At 47.3% G+C, this 24,043-nt stretch overlaps 1 protein-coding gene across 9 annotated transcripts; it reads left to right on the top strand.

Moving 5' to 3' along the window:
- The first annotated feature begins 2,789 nt into the window (after positions 1–2,789).
- Positions 2,790–24,014, top strand: CBX7 (chromobox 7). 9 transcript variants are annotated; one of them, XR_008466655.1, is made up of 8 exons: positions 2,790–3,063; positions 4,445–4,488; positions 8,548–8,613; positions 9,146–9,212; positions 9,808–10,147; positions 12,220–12,354; positions 12,820–12,939; positions 21,667–21,825. XR_008466655.1 is itself a non-coding variant. In XM_054203221.1 (7 exons), exons 1-7 carry the CDS (start codon positions 2,995–2,997, stop codon positions 12,834–12,836), a joined length of 735 nt encoding a protein of 244 aa, XP_054059196.1. In that variant the 5' UTR covers positions 2,790–2,994; the 3' UTR covers positions 12,837–19,352. The 9 variants fall into 9 exon arrangements, 6 of the variants coding, with proteins under 6 accessions (XP_054059196.1, XP_054059170.1, XP_054059204.1 ...); XR_008466656.1 differs by having other exon boundaries at positions 21,701–21,822; XM_054203221.1 differs by lacking the exon at positions 21,667–21,825 and having other exon boundaries at positions 12,223–12,354; positions 12,820–19,352.
- The last annotated feature ends 29 nt before the right edge of the window (positions 24,015–24,043 follow it).

Genomic DNA, 24,043 nt, shown 5'->3' with positions numbered 1-24,043 from the left:
TATTAGTGTGACTGTACAATTAGTTGTAACGAGAACAACTTCAATAAAGATTGCTGTAATCTAGTTCTTGATATAGTTTAGAAAAGGTCTTTTATCACAGAATTGCTTTCAAAGCACTGCTAAAACAGGCTTTAAGATCTGAAAAACTTGATTGCTTAAATTGTTTGTCTTAATTATTTCTAGTCCCTGTAAATTGGCTTAGTAACATTCACTTAACGGTAATTCGCAATTTGGGATGGCGAGGGGGGAAGGCAGACGTTCTTGCTCTTCAGTTTTTGGATGTCAATGCAAAAAAAACGCTACCGAAATTACACTAGTAGAATGAAAAGTAAACTGGGGTGTAACAGCTTTAAAAAGTAACACTTTTGTCCAAAATGTTGCAACCCCCACCACCACCACCACCACTACCAAATAAACAAACCCTCTGCAAAAAAAAAACCAATAAAAAACCAAAAAACACAAAAAAAAACCCCAAGCAAACAACCAACAACCAACTGACCAGAGTATTGTGAGACACTTAGTAGCATTTTCTGAAAAGTAAAATGAGGCACAAGCAGTGTGTTCTGGGATCCACGGCACTCAAATCATAGAATTGTCTTGTTCGGAAGGGACCTTTCAGATCATCTTGTCCAACCATGAACCTAACACTGACAAAAACCACCACTAAACCGTGTCGCTAGGCACCAAGTCTACCCATTTTTTAGATGCCTCCAGGAGAAGACACTCAAAGAACCGGGGGAGCGTTGTCCTCGTAGCACTCCTGGCACACGGGTTTCTCTGCAGTCAGTGCCACCAGCCGCACCTGAGAACGGAGCCTCCGCGAAGGATGGAGGATTTGCACGGGAAAACCCCCCAGCAAACAAGGAACACATTTGTTGGTTATGTCGTGGGCTTCGCCTGGAACTTTGCTGCATGCTGATGTCACCTTGCACCACTTCCAGGCAAAGGAACGCATTTTTCGAAAGCTGCGACATAACCGATGCAAATATTGCTTAAACTTCACCTGGGTCAGTTGCTGGTGTGAGAAAATGGGAAAGCAGAAAGAAAGAAGGGAATAATCCCACAGAAATTATACTGCTGATATCGAGCGCGTGGGTTCTTGTTGTGTACCTCTAATTATAAGAGTATTACAGCTTGCAATCAAAATGCAGGTTGGTTTGCTTTGTATTCATTAACAAAGTCTCTTTAATTTTGAAATCAATCTATCTATCTATCTATCTATCTATCTATCTATCATCTCCTTTAAAAAGACACACATTAAATAACAAGTTGCAAATACCCTATGCTAAGAAGTGCAATGGTTTATCAATAACGGATTTGTCTGATAATTTGTTGTAACTCTTTAACTTCTTTGTAATCCTAAAGTGGTCATTGGAACATGGTTTCTTCCATTTTCCAGTCCAGCACCACAGTAGTTGGATTCAAGTGAAAGGAAAGGGATTAAAAACAGGTCGTTGCAATTCAGAGAAATGCTCTGGTCTTCTTTTGTCTCTAGTTTTTCTGAAGTTCTTAATTTTGACACACAAAGTAAATTTTATGTTAAATGTTTTTCTGCATTCCCTCCAAATCACAGAAGCTTAAAGTGAGAAAGGAAGGACTAAAAAGAAGATCAAAGCTTTTTATTATTATTGTTTTGCAATATAGTACCAAAACCATGAATATTCAACGGCTGTGATGTTACAAAGACAAAACTGTGTTATAAACTGCTAAGTCTATTTAATGGTTAGCCCAACGATCACAATTCCCGACAGTGAACTTTGAGCTCTTAAATGGCTGTGGCAAGAATAAGCACCCCACCAGTTACTGCATCCACACTTATGGATTGGGTATGTTGTGTGAAAATTAACACTTTCAAACTAAATGACTAATATATATGTTTAACTCGCTCTCACTGTAGGCTTCCTTTTGTGTAACATTTGCTGTTTGTACAGTAAGGTTCATCCTTTTCTCAGACTTTGCATACAAAGAGCATCCAGCGACGTGCAGTCACAGTGGAGGAGCAATGGAGCACAGTTGTGGGAGGAAAGGTAGCAACTACACTTGTAGAAATAAGTCCCTGCTCCGACGATAAAACATCCTTGGAGACTTTAAAAAATAAACACAGGTAGGGGTTGGAAGGGACCTTTAGAGATCATCTAGTCCAACCCCCCTGCCGAAGCAGGTTCACCTAGAGCAGGCTGGACAGGAACGCATCCCGGTGGGTTTTGGATACCTCTAGGGAAGGAGACTCCACAGCCTCTCTGGGCAGCCCGTGTGTGCAATGCCCATAAAGCCCCTCAGGACTCCGTGAGGAGGCACTCGGAGCCGGTGCCCGGACAAGACGAGCCACACCGGCTTCCTTCTGCACCGGGCCGTGCCCCTCCTGCCTCCACACTTTGGTCACCCGGTGGTTTCCCCACACGCCGCCGCCGCTGACACGCGATCGCCGCGGGCCATTCCTGTGGAAAACACTCATTAAACACCGCGGGCTTTGCGGCGGCTGGAGGCCGCGCCGGTGGCGGGCGGCGCTTCCTTCACGGCTCTCCCCGGTTTTGGACACCGACGGGCCCTTTCCGTGAGGAAAGCGGGGCGCCAGTGGCAGCCGGGCTCCCGGAGAAGGGAGGCGGGAAGCCAGGGGAGGCGGTGGCGGGGGGAAGCGGTGGCTGAGGAGAAGGCGGCGGCGTCCCCTCAGGCGGTTCCCGCCCAACCGGCGCCCCGCCCCCCCCCCGCGCGCCGGGGAAAACATTGCGCAGGTTCTAAAGAGGGGCCGGGGGGGGTGGGGGGGAAGAGGAGGAGGAGGGGAGGGGGTGCGGCCGCGCGCGAGGGGGGCGTGTGAGGGGGAGCGGCGGGTAACGGCCGCCAGCGGGCAACGGCCGCCGCCGCGGGAGGCAGCCCCGCTCGGCCACCCTCCCTCCGCCTGGCGACCGGCCGGGACCCCCCCTCCTCAATCCCCAGCACCCCTCACTCCCTCCACCACCGGTCGCGGGGGCCGCTGGTGCTCGTCCCGGCCGCTGCATGGAGCTGTCGGCCATCGGGGAGCAGGTGTTCGCGGTGGAGAGCATCCGCAAGAAGCGCGTGCGGAAGGTGGGCTGCGGCGGAAAAAAAGGGGAGGGGGGCAGCGGGATAACACACACACACACACACACACACACCGTCCCTCCCGCAAGCGCGGAGTAACGGTCTGGCGGTGGGGAGGGGGCGGCGGCAGCAGCGGCACCTGCCTGGGGCCGGCGGGGGAGGGACGCGCGTGTTGGCGGGAGTTGATCGCGGGGTGTGTGTGTGGGTGCTTGCCGGGGGGGGGTGTCTCCGTGGGTGAGGTTCTGTGTCTGTGTGTCACTGCAAGGGGGGGTGTCATTGCACGGCGGGGGGGGGGGGGGGGGGTGGTATTCAGTTTCTGCAAAAATCAGTGGCAGCAAACCGGAGGGTTTGGGAAGGTTTGGCAGCCGGATCGGTGACTTAGTTTCCCCACGGGTGAAAACGCTCTGCCTCCCCACAGGGAGGGTGAAGCTGTAAACACGCACCGTGTGGATGTCCTCGCGGGGTGGGGGGGTGGGGGAAGTTCCTTATAGGGCAGCGTCTTCGCACATTGGGAAGCTGATGAGCCCCCCATGAGGAAAAGGAAACTGTTCCCCCCGGCTCATTTACCCCAACGCTTTGCTGTGCTGTCCTGCGAAGGTGTCCCCAGCTGCAAGAGTGGCACTTCGAGGGGTGGTCATCCTGCACACACAAAGGCCTCTGCCGTGCTTTGGGAAGTGCTTAACAAGTCCCTCAGTATCATGCTAAATATTTTGATAGTTATGCACATTCCTTGTGGAGCCCTCGAACATGATTTTCAATCACTACTCTTCTTTTTTGCTTTTTTTGTTCTTTTTAAATCTTGTCCTTAGAGCGAACAAATAAATGGATAACTGAACTTCAGCTGTGAGCTGCTGTCTGCTTGGGTCAAAAGGTTGAGTGGCTGTGATGGACTGTGATGTGTTTGAGTAAAGCGTGTAGCAACTGGAAGGGAACATGCCGAAGAGGCAATTCATGGGTTCTGAAATACTGTATTTCTTGTCTCTGCTTAAAAAAAAAATAAATTCTTCTGACACTTGCTCCTGGCATACATCTCCCTCTCGTGTTTATGCATGCTGACTTCTTGTAGGATTGCCTGTAAATGCAGGAGTGGTTGTAGTCTTGCTCTCCGGTTGGCTTTTGGGCTTCTGCCTGCTAGGCTTCTGCAAAGATATGATCCCAAGCTGATGGTATTTCAAGCACTCTTAAATACCCCTGCGTGCCTCTTTTCTGGGGAAAAAAGTATAGCAAGTGTAGTTGAATAAGGAAGTGGCTTTGTTTTGAAAATAAGGTGATGGGAAATGAGCTTTTCAGTTGCAGAATTCAGTCTGTTGATTGGTTGCATCTCTTACTGTAGCCCATATTTGGTTGTGGAGTTCACCTGTTTTCTTCTTCCTTTTTCCGCCCTTAGGGTAAAGTAGAATACCTGGTGAAGTGGAAAGGATGGCCCCCAAAGTAAGTTCTGTTTTACTTGTCTCTTACTCTTTTTCTTTAATATTCAGTAATAGCTTACATTGTATCTCTGCAACCGAGCATCTCATTCGTAATGGGTAACCTTTTCTGCCTCATTCAAACAACGATAAACAAAAACAAAGAGCCACAAACCAAAACCAAATCTATTTCGAGACAGGCAGTTGAGGGATACAAACCGTGTACCAATCTGTTCTCACTGGGTTTTGCCACCACTGAAATATTCCATTGAGATGCTTTCTAGATACAAATGTTTAAAAATTCATTATGAGTTCAGCAGGGAACCCTGATTCTTCTGAACTTGGAAATGCTCCTGCTTTTCTGAGTCAGCATGAAGGTGGCCCCACATTATTTTTAGGGCTATATGCAGCCTTTTAAAATAGGAAACAAGTTGATGGTCTTGTCTTGTTGTTTTACTACTTTCCCTCTGCAATTCACAAACGGAAAGGGGCAATGTTTCAGATGTATTGATTGTAGCCAAATGCAGGTGATCTTTGTCCCTTGAAAATTACCGCCATGCCTTTGTTTCCTTGTCCTAAACCTTCTATTATTTTGAGCGCCTTTTCTGCTTTTGCTTTGGTCGCTATGTTGCAAAAAGGGGAAAATATTTTTTTTATTGCAGTATTGCTGTGCACTGCGTACAGATACTTCTTTTATTAAAATGCATCTGCCTCTGAAGAAGAGTGATTGCTCTGTGCCTAAACAGTCAGTAGAATGCTTTGAGATTAAAAGGATTAGGTAACTGGAGAATATTACTATGTTAGCTAGCAGTCCAGCTAGCTGGCCAACCCATATGGGGACCTGTCTTTGCTTTCCTGTTTGTAACTCTGTGTGTGTACATACACAGTGTGTGTGGGTATGACTGCATTACATGTGCAGTTGCACTGCATGTTGCTAAGCAAAGGCGGGCTGCTTTTACTGGTTTCATCCCTGCAGTTGGAAAGTGGGGCCTGCTAAAATGGTTATGACAGATTGTACCCAGTGTCCAAGAAGTTGAAATGTGTTCCTGCGTGCCTAATCCTTGTGCGTAATCCTTGTGCTTATAGGGCGTGTGTGAATATAAGCAGCTTCCCCTCTCTGGTGGTAGTGGGAGAGGGTGACTTTGTTCTTGACTATAAGTTCTGCTGTCAAAGTGTCACCTTGCACACTTGTTGCGTACCAGTTGCCATGTACTGTGGGTCAGTTCTTGGACCGTTTCAGCCTCCTAAGTAGCCAAGCCTAATTTAATAGCTGGTAGAGGTTGGGAAATGTATTTGTAGCCTGTGAGGCACCATCCCCTTTTGGCCAGAATACTGATGTTTATCCCATTCTCCTTTCAACAAACGCATTGAGGTCCTTCTCTTGTAAAGACACTTGCCAAGAAGGTGGGCTGAGGCATGGTGTAATGTTTCCTTGGACAGAGCAGCCCTTATTCTTACTGCTGCCTTTCCTTGCCCTGCGCCTTGGAACTCTGGGGGAGCCAGAAACTCTCCTTTGGGAATTATAAACATAGCCCTCTGCCCAGGGAGCAAGGGTATGTTAGGGTTCCCTTCTTTTGGTGCTGTGACATGTCCAAACACCTTCCCTCTTCCCCCAAGCCCCAAATCTGAAAGGTACTGATTTTCTTTCTTTTTTTTTTTCCTTCCCCTTCCATTTTAACTGTTCACTCGGTTGTTTTGAGTTGCATAAAACCAAGATGCTTTGAGCATTGAAGACACTTTCATCCTGCTAGCAGTCTCTGTTCCTTGTTTCTAAACATACATATGCCTGTGATGGCATGCAGCACTACAAGCTGTTTGCTTCCAACATATTGCATATCCTCATCCCATGTCATATTTCTCTTCATTCCCTTCCCCAACATTGTCACATTGCTCTTTGTAATCTCTGCACCAGTTATCCCATCATTCCCATCAGAGGCTTCGCGGAAGGGAATAAGGATGGGTCAGTAGTTTGCTGCTTTCCCACGTAATTGGTATTTCACTTTTTTTTTCTTTTTAATTAAAAATTCTTATTAATGCGGCACGTCTGATTTCTGGATTGTACTGCTGGAGTCAGGGAATGGAGGAGTTACAATCTGATTCTAGCTACAAGCTTGTTTACAACTTGTGTTGGAGTTAAGAGGGGAGGGGGAAGAGGAGGAGTAGAAGGAGGGGGAAGGAAGATCATATGATCTATGTTTTCCAGAGTGCCTGCTCTCTGCAGTTCTGCTGCAGCCTGGGCTGTGTGTACCCATATATATAGCTCTGTGTGTGTGCGCGCATGCGTGCGCATTGCAAACTGAACCATGTTTTTTTTTATATGCAGTGTTTTGCCACTGCAGCGAAGCCAGAAACTAAGCTGCAGAGAAAAAGGCAACACCCACCAGGATTTTTTAAAAGCAAATCCCCTTTATTCTCCTGCCCATGAAAAGCAATCAAATGTCTCTTTTCCCCCACCTTGTGTTATTATTTTTCTTAAATTTGTAGAATGAGTGCCAGAATCCCTGCAGCTGGGAGGAAACCTTCCTCTCTTCAAACAGCATCTTGGCTTTGACAGCTCACAGTCAGGTTGCTGCAGGAGGCTTAAGCAAAGGAGGGAGGGTGGGAGGGATCAGCTGGTTACGAAGACGTGTCTGTTCTTAACTCTCTGATGTACAGTGCACCTTGGGATATCTGAATTTTATATTTTTGTTTCTCCCTTTTGTAAAAGAATTGTACTTTCATTTCTAGAACCATTCTCCAGGAATGCTCATGTATTTCAATACCTTTCTTCTGTCTAATGGAGAGATGAAAGTGAAAAGCGTTCCCAAACCACCTCCCCTGTGTACATATATGCATGTATCACGTGCCGTCATGTGCAGCCCTTGCTTCATCCAGAAATGTAAACAGCCTAAAATGCTTTCCCACTGCTTAAAGGCACCGATAAAAATGCAGCTTTGCCACCAGCATGTGGCTTCTCTCTGGTCCTTCTCCCCAGGGTCTGGGAGCAGCTCTGCCTCCAGGCCCTGGACCTTGCATTCCAGGAAAATTAATGTTCTGAGGCATCAGGGGTTTCAGACTTGCTCTCTTGCCTTTGAGTTTGTATGGTAGAGACATGCCACCCACCTTTTCTGGGCAAACATGACCTCTTAGAAGCAAACATGCCAAAAGGACTACCTTGTGAATATTTCACCTTCCACAGTGGAAGTTTTCTCCCTGGTATTAAGTGCTGCTGTGCACTTTGGGAACCGGATTTGGCATTGTTTGCTGAGTGGGTTCAGCCCATTCCTGAGCATCTGAGTCCTATCATAGCTGTCTGGCAATCGAGGAGGGAGATGGGGCAGTGAGCGACACTGTTCATAGGCTACCTTCAGAGCATCAGGCTTATTTTGAGTTGTTGAGGTAGCCCTGACCACAATGCAGATGGGTTCCTCCTGCACTGGTACAGAAATACTGATGACCTCTGCTAGATAGAAATAACCTGCAGGGGGAGTCGAGCAAAAGGAGGAATAGTTGGAAAGTTGCCATTAACTTGCCTCAGGGCCCAGGTCTAAACATGTTTAGTTGAATGGCATCAGTGGAGAAAAATTAAACTCTTCTTAAATGAGTACTTTCAGCTCCAGTGATTAGAGGTAATTAATAATGCAGGTGAGAAAGCGTACTTACTCTTTGAGCACTCTAAATTAAGAGAGACCTATTTTTCTGAAAGCTGTATCAGATCACGTCTCATTGTTGCATGGGGTTTGTTGGGTTTGAGGGAGTGCTGCAGATGAGACCTGTTTAGGCATTGACTTAAAATCAGTTTGTAAGTGTCTGCACAGGCTTTGCAAACAGCATGGAGGGGGCCCTGGGGAGAAAAGCCTTCCCTGTTTTCCTGTAAAGAGCTGCTTGACGCTTGGCCCTGCCTGTTTTGGGAAGGGGAGATGGTGTCTGCAGGAAGTTGGGGAGGGAATGGCTGGGATTCCTCAGAGCTCTCGAAACGTTGTGGCAGGCCCCACTGACCCGTGTGAAGACAGTATCCAGGGCCTCAGCTTACTGGTAGCGGGCCTGCAGAGAGAATGTTTCATTAAAGTATTGTTTACTTTATATTCCTTATGTTTTTCTTCAGATACAGCACATGGGAGCCAGAGGATCACATCTTGGACCCTCGCCTGGTAGTGGCTTATGAAGAAAAGTAAGGGCGCATGTTCTTTCTCTCCTTGGACACAGGAAAAGGAACTAGTGTCTTTTTTTCATAGTGTGCATAAAGTTGTCCTGTTGTCCCTACTTCAATCAAAGATGAGATGTGTAGCAATGAATCCTGCTTGATCTCTGTACCCTGGTGTTGGCTGAGGAAGACAAGAGAGGGTTAAAGCAGCTTTGGTTGGCACTGTTCAGGAAATGAGGCCAAGAAGAAGCAGCATTGAGCCAAAGAGCAATCAGTCTCAGGTTTTAGTCAGGTCCAGGGCTGGACTGGAGTGATGCAAGGTGATAAGTTTCTCTAACCCATCCTTGATCAGCTGAGTCAGAGAAATTCCCATATTCCCTTATTGCAAGGCTTTCACTCTTACAAGAAGCAATTCTGGGATGTTTTCCAAGCCCACACTGATTGCCATTGGGTTTTAATGAAGGAAATGAGGGACCCGTGCTGCGAAAGATAGAAGTCCCCACTAGGTTTTGTGCCATGGTATTTAGTACTCAGTTTGATTTGTGTTCCTCTTTCACAGGGAAGAGAGAGACCGTGCATCAGGGTACAGGAAAAGAGGCCCCAAACCAAAGCGCCTCCTACTGCAGGTAGCCTCTTGCTCTTCTGTGTATTTCTAACTCATTAGCTGCTGTGCTGCTCCTCTGCTCACAGGGAGGTGGAAACTGTCTGTTGCTGTTGCATGGACAAAATCGGAAGCAACAAGCTAACACATCAACATGAAAACAGTGGGTAGGCAGATAGTTTTAACCTGTTACCTGAAGAGCCAGCTAACTTGTCTTTAAAAAAGCAAAACAAAACAAAAAAACCCAAACCAACAACAGCTCTTGCTCTCTGAACTTTGGGTTTGGGTGGTTGCAGGTTAGCTGGTTTGCCTGCTCTTTTAATTTCATGTTGGGCTTGGACTTTCCATCATGTTAAAGGTAGCCACTGGTTGGAAGTGGAGTTCCAGCGCTCTGACTGTGGCTGAGCAAAGTTGCCAATCCTAGGAAGCACGTATTAGGAAGAGCTTAGATGGCAGTTGAAGAGGTGAGGGAAACAGTGTTGTAGAAGCAGCACATCTCATCCTAGCTCATCTAGATATTCAGGGACTGAACAAAGAACAGCTTCCTGGCTTCCAGGTGGGAGCCTTGACTGTATTATCAGATTTATGCGCTGACCCTTACTGCGTTGGTGTCTTGGCAGCGGCTGTATGGCATGGACTTGAGGAGTGCCCACAAGGGAAAGGAGAAGCTCTGTTTCTCTCTTGCGCGGAGGTTTGGAGGAGGAGACAGTAGCCTGCCAGGGGCCAAGCCAGGGCAGGCAGAGTTCTCGGAGAAGACTGGGGGAGCAGTCCTGCCATTCTCTCTCCGGAAGCAACGCAAAAACCAGAAGTACCTGCGACTGTCGAGGAAGAAGTTCCCCCGCATGACAAGCCTGGAAAGCCGAAACTGCAGGCATGAATTCTTCCTGAATGATGCAGTGGGTCTGGAGGCCAGGCAGGACCACGAGGACTGGGAGGCCGTGCAGCACACCAGCAAAGAAGGTAAGGTCAGACACCTCTTGGCTGTGAAGTTCTGGAGCATGCGATGGATGCACTGCATGCTTCCTCATTGCTTGCCTCATTCTAGGATTGTGATTTAGATCAGGTCCTCAGAGCCGCCCTCCTGGCTCACATTGTGGCTGTCTTGTCTGCAAGTTCCTTTCTTGTTTGGATGAATAGCACAGATTAATCTGCTTTTTTGGTGCTGTTGCCTCTCGTAGTCTTATATAAGTGATGTCCCTTCCAGTGTTAGAAAACATGTGGAAGATATTGCGAGTTACTCCCTTCTTACCGTTTCCTCCCAGCAGAGGTGACATGCAGGTCTGATAGTGGTGAACTCTGCCTCTGTCCGCATATCCACACGTGTTCAGCCTGCTGCTCTGCTAAAAGGAGCTTGGCTGGCAGTGGACAAGCTTGGACACCAGCACTTCTCTCATAGTGCTGCTCTGAGGACCATACAAGAATGCCGCTAGGAACCCATAGTGCATTCTTCTGCCCCCTCCTTCCCTTTTCTCTCCACACCCCACATCCTCTAAAGTCTCGTGCTACAGAGCTATGTGAGAGGGGGATGAGACACACGAAGTGAGGATGGTAACTCCTGCCTGATTGCACTGAGTAGGCAGCATGAGTGTAGGCATGGGAGATGTCCAAGCACATTTGGTATTTTGGGGAAGGATACCAGCATCTTGTGCAGGAGGGCTGTGGGATGTGCGTGTTGCTCTGAGTTACCAGGGAAACTCTATCCCTGCATTATTAGAGCTTCTGAAGGCGTAGCTTTCCTGAGGAGTGGAAAACCAGGGCTTGTGCTGATTGTAGTAGCTAAGGGAATCCTATTACTCCTTGCTAGGAGTAAGCTGTTAGCCAGGCTGGATTAGGCAAGATTTGGGGGAGAGGGCTGTGTTCTGGGAGTCAACGCTATCCCCTCCTTTTTGAGAGGGACTTGAATAGCAGCCAAAATCCAGGGAGGCAGCAATGGGGATAGCAGAGGAACCCAGTGTTGCATCCTGGTAATGGGCACGTATGGGGCTGTCCTCCCCCTAAAAACATTAGGCTCTAAAGTGCTTGAGGATCAGAAGAGTGAATGGCACTACAGAAATGTGAAATTGTTTTTGTTCTCCCCTTGACATGCTGCCTGCATGGAATTCCAGTTATTGTTAGAGGGGATTGGACTCCTTCTGAGGTGAAAGTAGGCACCCCAGGTATTTGAGAAAGAGGACAGGAAATACACTCTTAAGGGTGTATTGTTCCTTGCCCAGGTTGGGACAAGATATATAATACAGGTATAGTGACAGGGAGAGGGTATGTTTTCCTTTCTCTGTGTATTTTTGTGGCTGTCTCTGGGGATTGGGGGGGAAGTGAGGCTTTGGGTGGCAGAGGGACTGATAATTATTCTTACAGTGAGAAAGTGCAGGGACCCTTGATTTTTCTTGTATGGAGCCATTGGTGAGCAAAGAAAGGATATGAGAAAGGGAGAGCAGCCTCTCAATGAAGCATTATTGATGGATTTTTGAGAGAATTGCACCCAGGCTGTGTCGCAGGTGCAGTACAAGGAAGACTCTCCATTTTGGATCCCTTTGACTCCTGTAGGAGTGTCTGAAAAGCGTGTGTAAGAGTTTGATTTTTGACTTTTCAGCAGGGTAGAGCATTTACAAGCAGCTGAGTTCACAGCTGGATGAGTGTGCTTTGCTGATACAGAACCAAATTAGGCGCTGAGATGGGGTAAGAGGTATCAGGGAATTGTGGATAATTAGATGAGCTGGGTGTTGTTACAGGGTCCTTTGACCACTGTGTAGCCTGCTCCAATGCCAGTGTGTGTCTGGACACCTTTGCTACTTTTTCCTTTTCCCATTATATTCTGCAGTGATCCTCCATTTTTCCTTAGCCTCTTGAGGGGAGGACTTGCCCATGCTCTTTCTTGCCTTGTATGTGCAGACTCAGTACCGGCTGATTTCACCCACTGTTTGTCAGAAAGCAGGACCCTTTTCCATACTTCCCTTCCCTTGCTTCTTCCTCCTTTCTTCTCCTTCAACCTCTCTCTCTCACTAACATGCTTTTATCTGCCTCTCCTTCTGCAGCAGATGTGGATGGCAGCCTCCCTTGGATTCCCACTGTGCCCCCCAGTGAAGTGACAGTGACGGACATCACGGCAAACTCCATTACCGTCACTTTCAGAGAAGCACAAGTGGCTGAGGGCTTCTTCCGAGACCGGAGTGCGCAGTTCTGAATCTCTGTTTTCAGTGCTCCCCAAAACTAGTGCTTTTAGGGTGGGGCTAGGGAAGGGTTATTTTATCCCTTGAGAAAAAAAAATCCAAAATGTCTCCTCTTAAAATGTTTACAGACACCTTTTTTTTTCTTCTCTGCTGTTTTCCCCTTTCAGATACGCAAAAAAGGGCAGTGTAGGGGGCGTGTGTTTGTCATTGCTTTGTCCATCTGAAAAACTGACAGCCCTTTCCCTGGCAAAGACTCCCCTCCTAGATGTGAAAGCAGCAAGCTGAACAATTCCCCTTTTATCCTGTTAAGTGGCAGCAGCTGCATTTGTGGGGAGAGGGCATGTGGAGGTGGAGAGAGAGCTGTATCTCTAGCCTGCTGCCTTGTTCTGCAATTGATATCCCTTGGATAAAGATACTTCTCTGTGCATTGCTCTTCCCACCTTCCTCCTCCCTCTCTTCCTGCAGCAGTGAGAGGTGATTGAGCCTACCTGTGTAGATAACTCCAGCCTGTTAAGACTTTCTCTCCAGTGCTGTTTTCCCTGTGGCCTGCTGTCAGGACTTCAGAACCGTTTTTGCCTGCCTGTGGTAAGTCAGTCTTTGCAGCACGGGTCCGTATAGACAGCAGAGGTTTCTCCCTTTGATTGTTGATCATGCAGAAAGACTGAAATGCATCTCTGAAATCTACATCGATGACGTAAATTCAATTTGCCCTCATTAAAAGCTCAAACCCAGAGCAGTTGAGACATACCATTCTGTATATGCTAAACGGGATTTCCAGGCTCGGCTCGGCTGTGTGAGGAATGCACTACGGAAAGTGGGGTGTTCTTACCCTTCGCCAAATTCAGTATTAATAACAAATGCTGCCCTGAATCTGTGGTAATAAGTTGGTTGAAAACTGACTCCTCTCCCCTGGGAGGAGGGGCTGATAGAACAACTGAAGCATTGCCTGTCACTGCAAAGATATCCAAGATGCTGGCACAGGCCCAGGACACAGGAATTGGACAGAACTGAGCTAGGAATGGACCTTGATTAGCAGCAAATTCTGTTCTTGGATCCCATCGAGAGATCCAAGGTAAACAACATGTGGGGAAGGCATGCATTAGATTTTAGGAGGGGAAAAAAATTCTTAATTCTTAGCAATGAGAATTCTTGGATTGTACTGCCTGAGTAATATTCTTCCGTGATGCCAGTCTCCTCACAGTATCTGTGATCCTGTACTACTTTACTGATGGGAACTTCCCCTTGGAAGGCTTAAAAATCTTTGCCAAGGAAAGTGGTCTGCATTTCAATAGACCCTGTCTGATCTTGCACTTAAAAATGCCTTGTGCTGGACTGCCTGTGACACTTTGAGGTTTTTGAAGAATTGCTGTATTTTGAGTTGGTAGTTTAGCATAGTATCTGTTCTTGCACATGCATGTTCTCTTCCATTTTTTAAAAGCAAATTTTATTTAAATAATGTAAAACTTTAAATATAGACCTTTTCCTATGGAAAGCAAGAAAGGTAAGCTAGAGTCTAAGGTCGGAACTGCAGGACAGAGTGCTGCAGGGTAACTTTGGCTACTGTCATGATTACTATCCTTAAATCCTTTGTTTCCTCTCCCTCCCCCACCTGATGCATCTCCTACCTGCTGTACTTATTCTCAATGAAGCTACAAGCCTTCTAAGCTATGAGGTAAAGACACCTGTGGAAATCCTAAATATGTTCCTTTGAAAGGCTTGGCTGCTGACCTGTGGAATTTGGGAGCTCTGGGGCTTCTGGTCCTCCAAACATCTACTTTTTGCAAAGTACTTGGACTGCCCCTATGGTTTTTATTAAAAGCAGATTTTACCTAAGACAGGATATGGCAGCTCCATGTAGACTTAGGATTTCCCCTTCCATCTCAGAGCTGTTTGAGCAGGCCTGTCTTCCACTGCATCATAGCAGTTTCAGGGTCACTGGGAAGATCGTGAATTTCTGGACTAACCTTTTGTCTTTCAAAAGAAGTGACATGGGAGTCTTTATTATGGAGAAATCTGAGAGGGTGAGAAGTGGAAACTAGGGGGAGGAAATTATGTGGTGGGAAGAAGAGTGAGTGGGAAAGAAGCTTGCAATAGCTAGCAAGGGCAAATTGATGAGGTAAGCGTACAAGCTCAGGATGTTTTTTGAACGTGGGTGTCCAGAGCGAGGCTTCTGAATCTGGAGGTGTACCGTATAAACAGGATCGCCCTCTTTTGCAGGATGTGGGGTCAGATGGCGTTGCCATCGTCACCCCCACACACACCCTCTTCCTGACACCTGCCAAATGTGCTGAATACCTGCATCTCTCTTTTCTTGTGACCCATGGACATGCCACATGGCTGAGTCCATTCTTGAGGGTTGTAGCAGGTTATGGTTGCAGAAGCTTAATATTTTAGTTTATTTTCTTAAAAGTCCTGAATTCCAGCTCATCCTGCTAAATCTTCATGGCATTTATAGGATCTGGCTTCTTTATTCTAAATGCAGCTCCTGCCACCTTTGTCCTGTCTTCATATCAGTGTACAAACACACCAAAAAAGCTTCCTATTTACTAAGGTTCCTGTCTTTGGCTGACATCGGAAGCAATACCAATCCTGCAGCAGGAAAGAGCTTGTCCTAATAAACTGTATTTCTGCTTTTCTGTCCACTCACCAGCTGAGACTTCTCAATGTTTTGTTTTGGCATTTCTCTTTAAGCATCTTTTCTTCCTCTTGCAATGGAGTTTTCAAAGACCTGTGGTGGTCTTTCTGAGAGGATCTACCCACAGCTTCGTATCTTAATAATTTTTTGGGTCAGGCTAGCTTGTTTTCTGCTGGTGACTAATCATCTCACTACACTTAGGGTTGAACAAAGTACCTGGCAACCATGCTGCTTTGTGTAGAGTCCAGTGAAGAGTTAACCCTTATCAGGTTAAGATGCAACAAGTAGCATATGCATGGGTTTGGTTTATGTGTGTGAGGAGGAGTTTGTGGTAGGAAACCAAGCAGTTACTGTGTTAGTGTGGACTTTTTTTTTTTTGACATTCATGTATTCTTGCTTATCTTAAAGATCTTTTTGAGAAGATTTTTCTCTTGGTCTTTTTAAAATGTTGCTCTGTTCCATATTGTCTGGTGTCATATCATTGTAAACTTCCTTGGTAGAGCTGGCCTTCAGGGACTTTAAAATTAGCTTTATTCCACTTCCACAGGTGTAGAGATGTATGGGGGTTTTACTTGTGATGGCAAGAGAGGTTGTCTGGGTTTACTTGTCTCTTCTTCCCAATACTGTCCATCTGCCAGTTCAACCCAAAATCTGAAAATTGCATTGGGACTTCTTGGGCTAACATATCATGAAAATCAGATGCCGTGCTCGGAGCTTCGTTAAGCATTCTGTTTGATTAGAAGAGCCAGAATAGCATCCAGCTGAAGCTGAGTTTAATAATTCTATTTGAAGCACAAGCCGAGAATAGAAATGGGCTAACTCTCTCATACCTCCTTTGGCTCCATGGCTGTAAACAAGAAAAACAAACTTCAGCCAGTTGAAATTACTGAACTGTATGCAAGAAACAAACTTCTCGAAGAAGAACAGTTCTAACAGTCATTCTTAGAACTGTTTTGATGTGAGAACTTACCAGCCACATTTGGAGGACAGAAGTTCTTATTCCATAGATCTTCTCACAGTGAACTGGTTGTATGTATGACAGAGCTGAGGGGCTTCATGAGATTGGAAAACCTTTATTGTTAACACTGTGGTTTAAAAAAAAAAAAAGGGGGAAAGGACTGCCTCTGTTCCTGGATGGTTCTAAACTAGATGCTATTGCTCTGTTATATAAGTGACACCTTGGAACAGAAAGTTTTAACTCATAAATAGTGGCATTAAGTAGCCTGGTAGCTCCTGCATGCTCCTTATTGTCTTGCATTTGCTTGGGGTCCCTTCTGCTTGTGAAGTCAGACCAAGGTGGGGTTTTGTTTTGTTTTTTTTTCTTTTTCAAGCAAGGCCAGGATATTATTGTGAGAACACCCAAAAGCAGTTTCATTTGCCAAAATAAGCCCAAATTTGTTAGTGAATTGACCCTTGCTTATGTTGGAGCCTCAGACAGAAAGAAGCTTATTGAGAAATGAATGGCTCTTTTTTGTTGTTAGTGTTGTGAAACTGTCCAGAATTGTTCTTCTGGTGTTTTGTGACTGAATGTATAAAATTGTTTGTTCACCTCACAGGGGGCCCTTGGCCCCAGTACTGTTTCCTGCTGTATACCAGCTAGTGCTGTTTGATGGTTTCACTGGAATAGAGAAGGGAGGCCTTGCACAGGTCAAAAAATAGGCAGGGTAGCTCATGCAAGACCCTTGGTGGTAGCCACAACAGAGGCTGGGGTGCGGAAGACAGCAGCGAGGGCTGTCAGCCACATCCATGTACTTGAGCGAAGCTAAATCTACCATCACCTCTCCACCCCTTCCTCTCCTCTCAAGCTTTAAGTACGTGCTTTCTGAAGCAGAGAAAGTTCAAAAACCTCCTTTTCTAAAGCTAATTGGTATCTACCCATCTTCTGTTCCTCCCTTGCTTACCTGCAGCCTCGGAAGAAGAGGGCAGTGGGCCTTTCTAGGAAAATAGTAGCGACAGCTGCTTGTCCGGGAAGAGAAGGGAGGGAAGGAGTTGTCTCAGACTTGCTCTTGCTAGGCGGTTGAGGACAGGCCTCTGGGTGAGCTGGCAGAGTGTTGAGAGAAAAAGCATGTTAGAAATGCAAAGAACTTGTAATGGAGCTGATCCCTTGCATCAGTAGGTGGATGTCCCTCGGAGTTCTGAATGGGCCCCGCAGAGAAGAGATGGTCAGTGCTGCATTTATGTACCTGTCTTTTACCACTTGGGAAAGCAAGGGAGATGTGTACATTAACAGCTCGCATAAGGTAACTTCTACATGGGAATGTATAGCATTGGCACATACGATAAAGGGAACGTGCTTTTGCCGTACTTGTGTAAAACAGTTCTCTCCAAGGGCATGGTAAACTTGTTTTGAGACAGCAGCTTATGATCAAGAGACCATGTTGTCCTCTGCCTGCTGAACTTACTTTGCTTGCAGAGAAAGCATGAACCTTCTGGGTGTCGAACCACCTGGATTCCACCCAAGCAGCTGGTCAAGATGGGAAGGCCTACAAAACAGCCCCAGGACAGTTGGAAGGAGAGAGAAGCAATCACTTAAGATTGAATTCAAACCCTTCAAATCCTTCCCTGTAACAAGCACTTCATGGAGTGATGACCCCTTTTTCTCTTCCAGCTCTCTTTCCCTTGCACCCTTAATTTCTTAAAGCACAGTGGCTTAGCAGGGAGCAGGTGGAAGATGATCCCTATTTAATTGGGAGTTGTAGAGAGGAGCAGAGCTCAGCGGGATCACGTAATGGCTGATGGGGGGAGATGGATTGCTACCAAGTTGGGATGGGGCAGAAGCTTTGCTGCCGAGATTGTTTCCATCTGGTGTGGGCTGCTCTGCAAGGATGCTGGGGGTTCTTGTCTGAAGCGCAGTGTGGATGACGTCTGAGAGCGCCAGTCGGATGTGGAAAGGGATAGCTCATAAGACTGTGCAGAACCTCTTATCACAGCTTATCTCGTTACTGGGGTAGCAGAGTTTTGACTGGGAGGGGGATTTTGGAGGAGGAGATGGAAAGCCTTTTTTATTATTATTATTTTTTAACCAGAAAATGTAGTGTCAGCACAAAGAAGCTTTTTGCAAATCTGTCAAAATGTTAAGCAGCTTTTTTTTTTTTTTTTTTTGCTTTTAAATCTGAAGTATGTTTTGAAGCACTTTGGAAATGCAAAGCACTAGGAGTGCTAACTACTCCTTATCGTCTGTCTAAAAGTGGCATTTGAAAAGCAAAAGATGTATCTGTTTCAGGCCGCTGGCTGCTCCTTATCATTTTTCCAGAGCTGCCACCCGGCCCTTTGCCTCCCTCCCAGGGCTGCAGGGGGAGCATGTTCCAAAGGAGGGCTCCCTAAGAGAGGAGAGGAGACCTGCGGAGTCCCTCGCTTGCCTTCAGGGTGCAGGTTGGTTTCTTCCCTCCCCACCTCCTTTTGTCTGAGGAAAGGGAAAAATGAAGTTGTGTTTCAGTTTGAGTGGTCCTAGTCTGGAACTACGACCACTTCTTCCAGCTCTGGAGACATCTTTATAGAGTTTCCTGTCTGAAAAAATTGCACCTTATTAGCTTAGCTGAGGAACGGGGAGATATCTGTCCTTCTGCAGGGAGTGGGGAGAGGAAGGGAGGGCGCACCAGGAGCTGTCTTCAATAGCTGCTGGATTTTTCCAGAGGCCGTTTCCTCACCTCATCTCCAACACAACAGCAACAAAAAAACTAAAATCATTTAGATGAAGCTTTTGTTCTGCGTATCTCAACAGCCGTTTGAGCAGGTCAAGATGAGAGAATCTTTCTTCCCTCACCTAGCCAGCTCTACAGCTGGGGGAAGCCCAGTTCTCTCGCTGGGTTTTCAGCACCAACCTTTTCTCTCAGCGTACGCACATCATTTGGATTCTCTTGCACACTGACTCATCTAATTTGATACACTTCCCTTCTGCTGAGGCGGGGGGAAGATGGGGGATGGGGTCAGTTAGAGGGGAGGGTCCCCGACTATTTTTGTCCTTGTCTCTTCAGTTGTTGCTGTTGTTCCTGTCAGCACGCTAGAGTATCTGAGTCTTTGCACACAGAAAGCTTCCTTTTGCACAGAATGAGCTTCTAGCTTTTGTACAGACTAATTGAATGTATCTGGGGGGGGTGGGGTGGGGTGGTGGTGAACAGGGAGTAAACCAATTCCAAACAAACCAATCGGAGTATAATGCCTTTTCTGAGCGAGTATGTGCTGTGAAAAGGAGACTGTAATAGCAAAGGGAGGGCAGGCTCAAGTATAATTTGACACAAAGTGTGGTTTTATTTTTGTACTGATATGGATAAGAGACTGTACAGCATCTATTTATTTAGATGATTTATGTGGTAAATGTTGCAAACAAAATTATTAAAATATTAAATATGAGAACTGACATTTACCTAATGGTCTGTTTGTGTGGTCATTTACCTCCTCTTGCTTTAATTCTACAGCAGAGTTATTTTCTGCCAGTCACTTCTGTTGGTATAAACATGTGGCGTGGCTGGAAAAAGAATGGAAGATGTGTGTGCTTGCGCGAGAAAGGCCAGTAAAGAAGGATCGATGAAAAATGGAGCCTGCAAAAGGCTGTTTCTGACATTATTCATTACTTTGATTTGAGGAGGTTAGGTTTTTATTAATTTTTAACCTGCTGGGTAAGTTAAAGCTGTACAGAGGTGACCTGGGATGGTTGGTCTTTGATGGATTAGAATTTGAAGAGGAGAATGCCGATGGCAGGGTGACTGCTGCTCTGGGTTAAGGGAGTTCTTGATGTCCTTGCACAATGCTGCGCTGGCAGGAGAGCACTGGTGTGCCCCATATCCTGCGTCTCTTGTGGGAACAGAGAAAATCTGAGGCGAGACCTGGGCTGCTAAACATGGACTGTGCTGGCTGCCAGTGGGGAAGCCCACCCTCCTCCAAGCCAAAGCCTCCAGTGGGATGGCCTGCAGGGCTTTCAAGGCGCTCCCTGGGGAGCACAGCAGCTCTTGGGTGGAGTTTGGCACCTGATTCACCACAGGTAATGTGGGACTGGGCCGAGGAGCCCGAATCCTGGGACAGCTGATATTCTGCGGAGAGAATCCCAAATGTCATTTAGTCCCCTTTGGTTTCTGACTTGCTCCTGTCAAGGCATGTGCTTCTTCATCCTCTGTGGAGGGGGAGGCTAGCTGTTAATTGAGGTACCTCAGCAAGCGAATGGGGCTGTCTGAGATGTCTCCAGTAGATGTAACATGGGGGTGAGCCCTGCATCCCAACGCAGCCATGACGTCAATCACAACAGCACATGGAGCAAAAGCGGAGGGGGTGTGTTTCCTGAGTCGGACGTGGCTCAAGGCAGCGTGGTTGGGTCTTGCCCGCATTACTGAAGTGCAGTCAGCGTGCTTGCCGTGAGCTGGGGAAGGCTGGACTTGAGTGATGGCATCGGAGCAGGACTCCAGCCAGCCACTTGGGTTCTGGCAGCAGCTCGTGGGTCAGGTGAAGTTGTAAGAAACTGCAGTGCAGAGTTACGGGAAAGCCTACTCTGGAGATTGTTTCTTCCTACCCCTGCCAATGCTGCAGAGGCTGGCTGGCACTAGAAACTCGTAACGGCTTGTCCTTTCACATGCATGTGTTGGTTGGATTAAAGGTTAATCTGGATAGTACTACTATTTTTTAATAATCTGTTGCTATGCTGCCCCTCTGATCCGTGCAGTGCAGCCGACTTGCCTTGTGCAGCTCTCTCCTGGTAGGATGGATGCCTGAGAACAAGGGCACTCAGCCCCTGCTACGGTGGGCAGCACCCGAAAGGGGAAGCTGCACGGTTTGAGCAGCTCGGTGTTCTCTGAGAAGCATGGAGTGAACTGCAGCGTGTGTGGCCCCTGCGATGGCAAGTGCTGTCAGGAAGCTGGCGGTCACCTCCCCTCTGTTCAGCGCCACTCGCCTTCCCTGCTCTTGGTCCTTCTCTCCCTAGTGTTTTCCTCGCCAAGCGACTGTTTTGGAAGCAAGGATGCAAGGAAGGGATGGGGAGGGACTCTTTATGAGGGAGTGTAGTGATAGGATGAGGGGTAATGGTTCTAAACCGAAAGAGGGAGATTTAGATTAGATATTAGGAAGAAATTCTTTACTGTGAGGGTGGTGAGGCACTGGAACGGGTTGCCCAGGGAGGTTGTGGATGCCCCATCCCTGGAAGTGTTCAAGGCTGGATGGGGCTTTGAGCAACCTGGTCCAGTGGGAGGTGTCCCTGCCCATGGCGGGGGGGTTGGAACTAGATGATCTTTCAGGCCCCTTCCAACCCAAACCATTCCATGATTCTCTGAATCCGGGGAACTTGTGTTATCACCCTGATCCAGTGGCAGCCTGGGTGGCTGGGCCTGCTGTGGAAGCTCGTAGGCAAGCCCCTGGGATATCATAGTACCCCAGTGGTGTAGGCACTGCATGAACACCATGGGCCTTCTCTCCACTACATCAAAAAGTTAGCAGGCTGGAGGGGTGGCTGTTCTGGCCACGCTGAGCCACCCATAACTGCCACACGGGGAGGTCCGTGGTCAGCTCTGAGGGGTCTGTCTTTGCTCTTGTGCATTTCAGAGTTGCCGTTGGGAGATCTCACCACACTTTGACATGGAGGACCATAGTGCCGAGGGTTTTTTTTAAAAACCCATGCAGGGTTTGCTTGAGGAGCTAGGGTGTGTGCAGCTGCTCTGGTTCCTGGTGTAGGCGAGGGAATGACCATTTCTTTACAGAAATCTGCCACTCCTGACAGCAGCTTCCCTGCAGCAAACACCAATGGAGTCAGCTGATCAACCCTTGGAGCTGTGCTAATGGAGACAGTCGGTCTTACTCCTGCCAGGTCACGGATCTGCAAAAAAATGAGCCTGGAGGCAGCTAACAGCTTTGAGCAGGTGAGTTTTTCCCTGTTATCTAGTGCCATTTGAAAAAAATAAACAAAAATGTTCTTGCACCTGCTGCTCTCCCCGTGCGCTGGTACATCGCTCGCCAGGGATTCTGGTGAGAAAGGTCTTGTTGGTCCCCAAGGCTTATTGCTTCTCAGGGCTAGCAAGAGCTGCTGCGGCATAGTCCACAGCACCAGGGTCTTGAGGGCAGTGAGGAGCCAAAAAAATAATTTCAGTGCCCGTAGTGAACAATAGCTGTTCAGGGAGAGCCATCTTCCCAGGTTGTGGTTTTGGTTTTGGTTTGTTTTTTTTTTTAAAGTGTTTTACTGGAAATGTGAATGAAACAAAGGAAATACCCAACAATGCTCCGAACAGCTGGATATGCTGCTGCTATTTTGCTTTGTGAGAGTAAAAGTCAGCTGAAAGAGGCTGGGGCTGGGCAGTACCCGTGCAATGGCTGCTCGCTGTGGCAGGAATGAAGGTGCTGCTGATGGGTGGAAGGAGAAGGTGACTGGGAAGAGCTCTCCGAAATGCTGCTGCCCTTCCTGCCCCATGGCCTTGTGCTCCTGCCCCGAGGGGAGGCGTGATGCTGGTCACCCGTTTGTCAGTTTGAGGACAAAGCCATTGGTCACAGCTACTGCACGTGTGTTTGTGTAGCTGCGTAAGGACTTTCCCCCCATTTTGATTTAGGAGTGCCTGCTTTTTAGGGTGGATGATGTTGGTGGTTGGAAGTTCAGTTATTTGACACTCCGCCAACAAGTGTAAAAGCGGTTTTTTAAACAAAGTGAACAGTAATAAATGCGCCAACTTAAATGTGGATGGTGTTAATGAACACTTAATGTGCAAAGTTTAAAAAAGCAAAAAGCAAAACGCAACGGGTGTGATCAGCTTGCTCTTTTGAAGTCACCTTCAAGCGTATAAAGAATTGCAATTAAACAAAATGGTGTCTAGAGAAAGGGGGCAGTCCAGAAGGACTTGTCCCATTCTAGGTGAGTCTCTTGAGTGATCTGGCTGGGGTTTTGTTCTCAGTTGGCCTGTGATGGCAAACACCTGAGAAAGGGCCTCTTACCACCTATTCTTTAAGCAAGTGCTATGACCTAAATGCAGAATTATCAGTGGTGAAGCGCGCTGTGGTTCAGTCCCTGACCGCAGAAACACCTTGTTCTGAATTGTTCGCATCTCCTGAACCCAGGGTCCATGTGACCGTTCGCCGTCTCTCCTCTGTCCGCCTTCAGCAACTTTTCCATCCACCCCCCTTCGAATGAGGACAAGGCAGTGGGGAACGCGTCCTCTCTTGAGTCACTTTTGCCTCTGCTCAGAGAGCTTGTGGTGGCTGCAACACTTCAGCTGCTGAGGTGAAAAAGAACAAAATGCTGTAACGGATCTTGCCTGAATCGTAGGCAGTGAGAAAAAACACTCATTCTCCTACCTGCCCACCTTGATTTTGGGAAATCCATCCCAGCTGGTACTGGGAGATAGAGATATATATCTCTATAGCCATTTCCAGAATATCCTCCTCCCGAGTGGAACTTCTGAGTTCCAAAATCCAGGGGAGGCATGTGGAGAAAGGGTCAGCAAAGGCCCCAGGGGCTGTGAGCACTCCCTGCCAGGCCGTCTGGAAGGCGGTGAGTGGAGCGGTGCCGGTGCTCTGCGGGTACCCGGTGAGGCAGTGGTGGGTTGAGAAAGAGCATCAAAAGCAGGATGGATGTTGCCTACAGCTCCCCCTTCTTCCAGAGGGTCTCCTTCTGAAACGCACCCCCTACTTACCCTAAAAATGGAGATAAAGCAGGAGAAGGTGCCATCCTGCTGTGCCAGGTGGGACCTCCAGGTACCGGAGGGCCACGAGCTCCACACGAAGAAGGTACAGGGCCCCGAGCTTCCATTTTGAATCCAGGAGAACGATTTGTGACTGAGGATTTTTCTGTTTTGTCTTTTTAGCACCTGCGAGAGCGCGTAAAGCACACTGCAAATTCAATAGGATTTTGCAGTAACACTCAGGGCAGGGAACTCCTCTAAGTGACTTAACATTTTTCTATTTTTTTAATATTTTTTTTAAAGGCTTATGGAGCATGCTTGGCCCATTTACCTTGCAGTACCTTATACTGGCTCAAAAATGAGGGCACGTACAAGCGCCAGCCAAAAGGGAAAAAAGGAAAAAATAAAAAAAAAAAAAGAAAAGAGGATTTAAGCGCCTTTATTGTTAGTTTTTGCCTTGGTAGGCTCCCCC

The sequence above is a fragment of the Rissa tridactyla genome, chromosome 1 (assembly GCF_028500815.1).
Source record: "Rissa tridactyla isolate bRisTri1 chromosome 1, bRisTri1.patW.cur.20221130, whole genome shotgun sequence".
Classification (NCBI taxonomy): domain Eukaryota; kingdom Metazoa; phylum Chordata; class Aves; order Charadriiformes; family Laridae; genus Rissa; species Rissa tridactyla.
Note: the sequence above shows the minus strand (reverse complement) of the source record. Positions and strands in the feature narration are given on the sequence as shown.

Bases quoted from the DNA above. Each gene is read 5' to 3' on its own strand.
- CBX7 (XM_054203195.1), top strand. From the start codon at position 2,995: ATGGAGCTGTCGGCCATCGGGGAGCAGGTGTTCGCGGTGGAGAGCATC. The intron at 3,064-4,444 runs GTGGGCTGCGGC...TTCCGCCCTTAG, and splicing joins GCAAGAAGCGCGTGCGGAAG to GGTAAAGTAGAATACCTGGT. The intron at 9,213-9,807 runs GTAGCCTCTTGC...GTGTCTTGGCAG, and splicing joins CAAAGCGCCTCCTACTGCAG to CGGCTGTATGGCATGGACTT.